The 7,377-nt window shown below is 41.4% G+C and overlaps 1 protein-coding gene across 3 annotated transcripts; it reads left to right on the top strand.

Annotated features, from left to right (window-relative positions):
- Window positions 1–617: 617 nt before the first annotated feature.
- zgc:66479 (uncharacterized protein LOC327541 homolog) lies at window positions 618–7,092 on the top strand. Of its 3 annotated transcripts, XM_044210368.1 has the most exons (6): window positions 618–1,196; window positions 2,838–3,322; window positions 3,744–3,810; window positions 4,465–4,626; window positions 4,681–5,140; window positions 5,267–7,092. In XM_044210368.1, coding segments are annotated over exons 1-6 (1,455 nt in total). In that variant the 5' UTR covers window positions 618–917; the 3' UTR covers window positions 5,269–7,092. The 3 variants fall into 3 exon arrangements, with proteins under 3 accessions (XP_044066303.1, XP_044066302.1, XP_044066304.1); XM_044210367.1 differs by having other exon boundaries at window positions 619–1,196; window positions 4,465–5,140; XM_044210369.1 differs by lacking the exon at window positions 618–1,196 and adding an exon at window positions 2,306–2,326 and having other exon boundaries at window positions 4,465–5,140.
- Window positions 7,093–7,377: the final 285 nt, after the last annotated feature.

A 7,377-nucleotide genomic window follows, 5' to 3' on the forward strand; every position in this document is an offset into this window, starting at 1 on the left:
ATGCTAAAGCAAACCTTTTGACATATTTTGACAAAAATGTAACAAAAGAAAAAATATGAAAGACGCCATGTAACCAAAGTTGATTCCTGCTACCATAAATAGCTGGTATTGTTAAATGAATGAAATGAATTAACAAAATAGCCTACAGCTGTTAGTCTTAGCTTTAACATTACATAACCATCTCAGGAGCTATGAATTGGTTTGATTTTTGGAACTGAAATGAAATGTAAGAAAGCAGTAAAGGCCAAGAAGATGTTAACATCTTAGACTCTGAAGGTGACCTTTAGTAGAAATTTGCCCTTTCCACAGTCTGTGCATGCCACTCAATATGACAGTCTCATAGCCACATTTTAAAAGGACGCTGTACTATTAGTACAAAGGAAGAAACTATTAGGTTAATTGATTGGTAAGGTCAGTATAAATTAACAGGGTTTTCTGTCATGTCACGTCATTATAACCCATAGTGGCCTGCGACAGAAGTGTGTAACTGCTGCAGGCCACATGCAGCTCTGTGCTCTGGGCTCAGCTGCTGTAAAAAATAGCGCACAGTAGCCCACCACCGGACGTGTAGTTTTTCCATTAGATGACAGCAGCGCACATGGTGGCGGAGACTCAGCCACTCCCGGCGGCGGCCCAACCCCCCCACTCCTCCTTCCTCTTCCTGAATGGATGAACACGCTACCTAGGGTCCACGCCTCCCTGTCACATCTTCTGCTACCTTCTTCATCAAGAATCCGCCGCAGCTTCTCGATACTTTATTACGCGGTGATTGAAACCAGCCCGATTCGTGCAGCGCAACTTAAAGGAGTCATCTGAAGTAAATCAGCGCTTACACTTCGGTCCAGACTTTTTGACCCACCGGGCTCCTTGAATATCACCTCTCTGCCCGGCCAGAACATTGTGTCCTTTGTGGGAAAATGACTGCCAAGCATCGGAAAGGGAAAAGCAACCACAAACATGAAGATAACTTTTTCAAAAACGAAGTTATGGAGTCAGAAGTTCGCGGTGGAGCGAATAATTACACTCTTATCTTGGTTTTATTTCTCATGATTGTAATTGGCGGTGCCTCTGGCGCATGGTTCTGTTTCCAGCAGCACCAAACTTTAACCTACTTAACAGACAATCTCATGGGCATGCAGATGAAAATAGTGAGACTACAGTCCTCCCACGAAGAAATGCGACAGTCAAGTGGTAAGGTAAGGAAATAAAAATACATAAGTAGCCTTTCCCCTGTGAGAATATGATTAGTCACATGAGTTTGCAGCCATCAACAGCACAATGCGCCTCCTGTGATGGCCTATATCCTATTGTGAATACACTATAAATCTTGTCATGAGTTTATAATTTACACAAACACGTTTACAAATTAAGAAAAGGCCTCACCACATGCCAACAGTGCGCATTGCCACATACAAGTAAGGAGAGTTAAGACCTGGCTGCAGCTGCAGGCCTCTATCAGATTTCAAAATGCCAAGAGCCTCACTGGAGTGAGTACAAAACGCTGCTATTTCTACCATCCACACAGCTGCTGACGTTTGCATGAGGATTATTCTTGACCTTACTACTGCAGGGACGCTGACTTTATCACTCACTCAAATAAGGCAAATCTATTCAGTATCAAAGTTCTCTGTGGAAAGTGTCTGTATTGTAATGCCAGTCAACAACATGCTTCCAGAGCTGGGCAGAGGATGCTGCCAAAATAATAAAAGACAGTAGTGTGCCAGGGCTAAATTTAGTCTGTGATTTTGATATTGAACACCAGTTCAGAGGCTGTTTACAGGCCACCTGAAAGATTGTAGGAGAAGAGACTGATGATTGTTTAATCTGTATTTCTGAAATGACACTATGTTGAAATACTGTTACTATCTATAATATTATTACTACTTCTTTAAGAAATTGTTATAGTCCTATAGTTTTATGTATCAGCATGAATGAACTGACCCTGTTATGTCACTGCAAATTGAGGTTCATGGCTTGCCTGCTATGTCACTCTACCTGTGAAGTTCATAGAATTCCAGCTATTTCTAAGTTGCTGCAGGCAACTCGAGGGATATGAGTAAGATTTTCTTGAAGTACTTAACCAAAACAAATCCACTCCTCTCACTGTTTCTCTCTCTCATGCAACTCCACCTTTAGCTCAGGCAAGCCAATGTAGCAAACACTTGAGAATGAGAACAGCTCTCTTAGCTCAGTCTTGTTACATAAATATTTCCTGTACCAGCAGTAAATTGTTTTTTTTTGTGCCACTGCAGTTGCAAAGTTTTACCAACCCCAATGCTTGTTGGCTTACTGTCCTGAGTTTGGCTCCTGATGATCATACATAACTGTGAGGAAATGACTTGCTTCTTTATGCAAATTCTGTTTTCACTTTGTGTCATGTAACTTCTTACAAGGAAGTAAGGTCTCACTGCGCTGTCCATGCATGATCAGACATGTTCTGATTGGTTGTTTCGATTCTGATATTGGTATGACTAGTTAGAGGATCTGGGACAGTAATAGGAGCGACTTCCTGTCTTAGAGCAGAGCGAGAGTGATTTTTAATGAGAATTTGATTCTACCAAAAATGATTCTTAAAAACTGCGTACTGCTACAGCACATACCTGCATCAGTGGGATAAGGGCTGAGTAATGTAAAGACTTGGGATTTTTTTTTAAATGCTTTTATTTATTTTATGGACGTATATACTCTGATATGGTTGGAGAAATGACATGAGTAAATTAATAGAAGACCATATAATTTGAAATTAAGTGTCCTATCGAAGCACCAGCTCAGTGAGATTGAAAATCACTCCGAGTGGCCAGCTTGACTCAACATCACTCTTGTATGTCTCATTGCAGCACATTTCAGAGAGTCTGGAGATTCGCCTTAAGGCCCTGGAGGAGTCTTATGCACTGGCCCAGAAACAGGTGGGCATGGCCTTGGCTACAGCTGAACAGCTCAGGACGTCTGACCTCCCCGCCCAGGTGCTGTCGCTCCACACTGAGATGAAAGCCCGCCTGGCAGAGATGCAGCAAGCCACCGTGTCTCTGGAGCAACTCAGCCAGCTGCAGACCATGCTGAAGGGGAAGAGTGAGGAGTTTGATGGTGTCAGGGTTCAGGTGGAGGGCCTGGCCACACTGAGCGCTGAGCTATCCCAGAAGGTCGAGGTCTTGACAGGGAGCCTGGGAGAAGCGGAATCAAAGGTGGAAGAGAGCGTTGGACAGGTTGCCATGCTGAGTGCCACCCTGGACGGACAGGCCGCCGAGGTGCTTGGACTGAGGGAGCAGCTGGACACCTACCAGGCTCAGCTTGAGGCCAGCACACTGGACATGGCTACTGTCAGGTAGGTTGTGGGAAAAGCAGCAGCTTTTGGAGCTGTGGAATAAATAGCTGACCTCCTCTGACCCATAACTTTATGTTGACTTTGTCAAAGCCCTGTTGGCTGCCACTCTCTGCGTCTCTGTGTTAGTCTAGGTTTGTGTCGGTCGGCCTCATATTCACATTGTAAGATTGCCCTGACCTTTCTAAACCTTTCTTTGGTATTGATGATTTTTGGAGCTGAATGGTTTGTGTAAAAGTTCCATGGTATGTAAAATAGTCACTCTTTGAAGCTTATGTAAACATCATGCAAATGTAGTTCAAAGGCTATATAAGGCTTATTATATGACAACATTTCTGATCCCACAGTTAATAAGTGTAAAAAACATCATTTGAAACAGAGATTTTCACTCAGAAACTCACCGTGAGTGTCTTCTGTCTTTCAGAGAATTGCTTGAGAGTGAACAGTCCCAGCGGCTCCAGCAGGCCAGTGTGGAGGAGCAGCTCAGTATGGTACGTGAGAGTCTGCAGGATCAGAACCCAGCAGCCCATAGTCTGCACTCTGGACTCAGGGCTCAGCTGGAGAACATACAGAAGCAGTTTAGCCAGGTTATCAACACACAAGCCAGATTTAGCCTGACAATCCGTCGGAACTGACATTTTGTTTCAATATCTGAACTAATCAGAGATGTGTATGGCGATTCAGAGGTCTGTAACCAGACTAAATCAGATTTCTCTTTATATAAAATAAATAACTAAATTGGTCACAGATGTAAAATACCTAGATATAAAAATGTTTTCAAAATAGACAGAAGCAGTTGTGTATCATTAGATTATATTTGAACTATAATGACAGAACATGCCACGTACTGTCAGCGCACATGGTCACTTTGCTATTTCTGTTCACTGTGCCTATAGGGAACCATAATGAGATTTTTATCTCATTAATTTGAAGGAGCTAATTGCCTGGCATGGATTCTCTGATGGATTCACATCTACATTTACATTCATACAGTATAGATCCTTGTTTTGTTTGTAATTTTTCTCTCATTCTATTTACTGAGACACCTGGATGCCCAGATAGCAGACCTGTAAATGATTTGCTGTCCAGACTCCAGGTCTACTATGAACTAATATACTGTATTTTAATTGCTTTTCTCGTCTTAGCTGCAGGGAGAAACTCAACCTCTTGCTGAGTCTGTGGAACAAGCAGAGGAAGAGGCAGCTCCCGCAGCAGCTGAAGAAGAGGCAGCTCCCGCAGCAGCTGAAGAAGAGGCATCTCCCGCAGAAACTGAAGAAGAGGCATCTCCCGCAGAAACTGAAGAAGAGGCATCTCCCGCAGAAACTGAAGAAGAGGCATCTCCCGCAGAAACTGAAGAAGAGGCAGCTCCCGCAGAAACTGAAGAAGAAGAAGCACTTCCTGCAGAGGCATCCAACCTAGAAGAAGAAGAAGTAGAAGAAGAAGAAGAGGCAGATGAGGGAGGAGAGAGAGCTGCACAGGATGAAGCTCCTGTTGAGCAGGAGGACTCTGTGACAGATGAAACTGCTCCTGCAGAGGAGGTTGAGGCAGTAAAGGAAGATCAGACAGAGCAAGATGAGTCGGTTGCCTTATCAGAAAAGGAGGAAGTGGATACGGCACAGACAGCAGAAGGAGGACAAAGTGTGGAAGAGGAGATGCCTGAAGAGGAGGCATCTGAAGAAGAGAAAGTTCAGGAAGAGTCAATGCTCGAGGAGGAGGAACTTAATGTAGAGGAGGAAGAAGAGCAGGATGTAGTAGCTGAAGAGGAGGCAGAGGAAGAAGGAGAGGAGCCATTAGAAAATGATGCTTTACCAGAGGACGAATGTAAGTAAGAATATATTGAGAGAACTTTGTATTGTTCCATATATAATGGATTTATTGACATCACTGCATTGGATAAAACAAATCAAATATAAACCTAATATTTTCTTGTTTTGTTATGGTTTACAGAGTGCATGTCACCAGAAAGAGATTTTATTCCACACCGGACACAAACACCAAGGAGAATGGGAACTTTCTCAGCCTAAAGTCACAGTCTACAACATGACAAATACTGTAGGAAGGATTTATTGATTGCTGTTGTTTAGATGCAGTATTCATTATGTGGTTGCTCTTTGAAAGGCAGAAGAAATCAGTCACTATGCTGGAGTTTGGGCTGAAACCTGTACCTCAAAATACGAGATGGCTATTAAGTTAGGAAATGAGTAATTCAGGGTTGTACCTGCCAATAACGACCTCAAAAGCCTTAATCCATAAAAGAATGACTGTCTTTCTACAGAGCGTTTTCCACTCTTTTTGTCAAGGTTAGTCTATGTACTAAACTGGAAAACTAAAAGCCAATGACATAACAAGAAGCCAATACACACACTGTTTATCAAAGCACTTGAAGCCATAAGTAATGCCTGTCTTGGTGACATTAAAATGTGTTTCTTTTTGTCACTGCCTGAAATGTATCGTGAGACAATATTTTGGAAGAAAAAACTGTTGTTAACTTAATGTATCCCAGTTGTTTACACAGGCAAAACGGCCAACTAAAGACAAAAAAGAAAGTGGGGGGGGGCATCTTTGAGAAGATAAACAAGAACAATTCCTGAATGTTTTTGAAATATAGGACAAACTGTAGTTGATAGCTACTTTTTTTTACTTTAAAACTTACAAATCTGTGGTTGAGTACTTAAAAACTGGAGGTTTGCATGATTTAGTTTGGCTCATTGTGTTTTTTGCACTTTTTTTTTTTAACTGATTACAGTTCCAGTCAGACAGAACACGCCTGCAGCATTGTAAGATACAGTGGTCTAAGAGTCCTCTGCCAAGAACTGTGTGGTTTCATCAACATTATTCTACAGGTTTAATGTTTTTATTCAAAAGTACATTATTTAGTCAGTTCAGACTTAGCATCATTTAGTGCTGCTGTGGGTCTTTAACAAATAAAAGCTGATTATTCTATGCATTATTGTCACTACTAATAATGTTTTGACTTTAGAGGAAAAAAGCAGTTGTTTGTAACTATCAAAAGAGCTTGGTGAAGCACCTCAGGGACAAATTGTTCTCCATATGGATGGAAAACTATTGCAGTGTTGAACTGCAGCTAAATATTGTGTTTCCAGGGTGGCATTAAAATGCACACTGAGGGATACTTTCACAACCAAGTCATTTTCATCCAAAACAACACCAATTAGACCTATACTGACTACACCAACTAAAGATCAATATATTGTGTCAAGCTAACATGTTCAAGAGTTTTCCAGCAGGACACTGACCCTAAACATAGATCGAAACTATGCCAGGACTGGCTCCTGAAGGAGGAGCAAGGAGTGCAGTTCATGGCTCTTATCTCCACAGTCACCAGATCTCAAGTCCCGCTGAACATGTCTGGGAACATTAGAAACAAATAAAGTGCAAAACATATGGTCACATCATAAGACTGTTTCTCTGAGATGCTTTAAAGACAACTGGAATAATGTGAATTCTCAAATAATGCTCTGCTACACAGTGTAAGCTGTGATTAGGGCAAAGAGTAGACATATCAAATTTTGTTATAAAATTACCTCTTTGGAGATATGACAAATATTTGTGTAGTCATGCTTCACAAATACGTTTCTGCTAAGTGATTCATCAGAGTTCTTGGTAGCATAGTCAGACTTGGACATCATTGTACATTTTTACTAAGACATATTCACTTTTACAAAATGCACTGTTTTTGCCAAAGCATTGGTTACTGTCAGTATGATACTTCTCACATTGTGATGTTTTTAAAATAAACCCTGGTTCTTTCACTTTTGTATACTTGATTTTGTGCTGTTGTGACACAATATACAATTCATATTGATCATATTACTTTAACAGTGCTTGGAGCTGGGGTGCAAGTAGCTGTCTCATTTCCTCCCTACTTGGATATTGTATTAGGATTACCATGAGCAACCCTGTCTTCCTGCCAGAGTCCACATATAATGTATAAAGGAGGTTTGAACTGTCAGTTAAAACACCTGCTTCTATTTTCCTCAGCCCCATGTTGTCTTGTTAAAGGACAAGTCTGATGATATTCTATATTGTTCTTATTA

This window comes from Siniperca chuatsi, linkage group LG10 (assembly GCF_020085105.1).
Source record: "Siniperca chuatsi isolate FFG_IHB_CAS linkage group LG10, ASM2008510v1, whole genome shotgun sequence".
NCBI classification, from domain to species: domain Eukaryota; kingdom Metazoa; phylum Chordata; class Actinopteri; order Centrarchiformes; family Sinipercidae; genus Siniperca; species Siniperca chuatsi.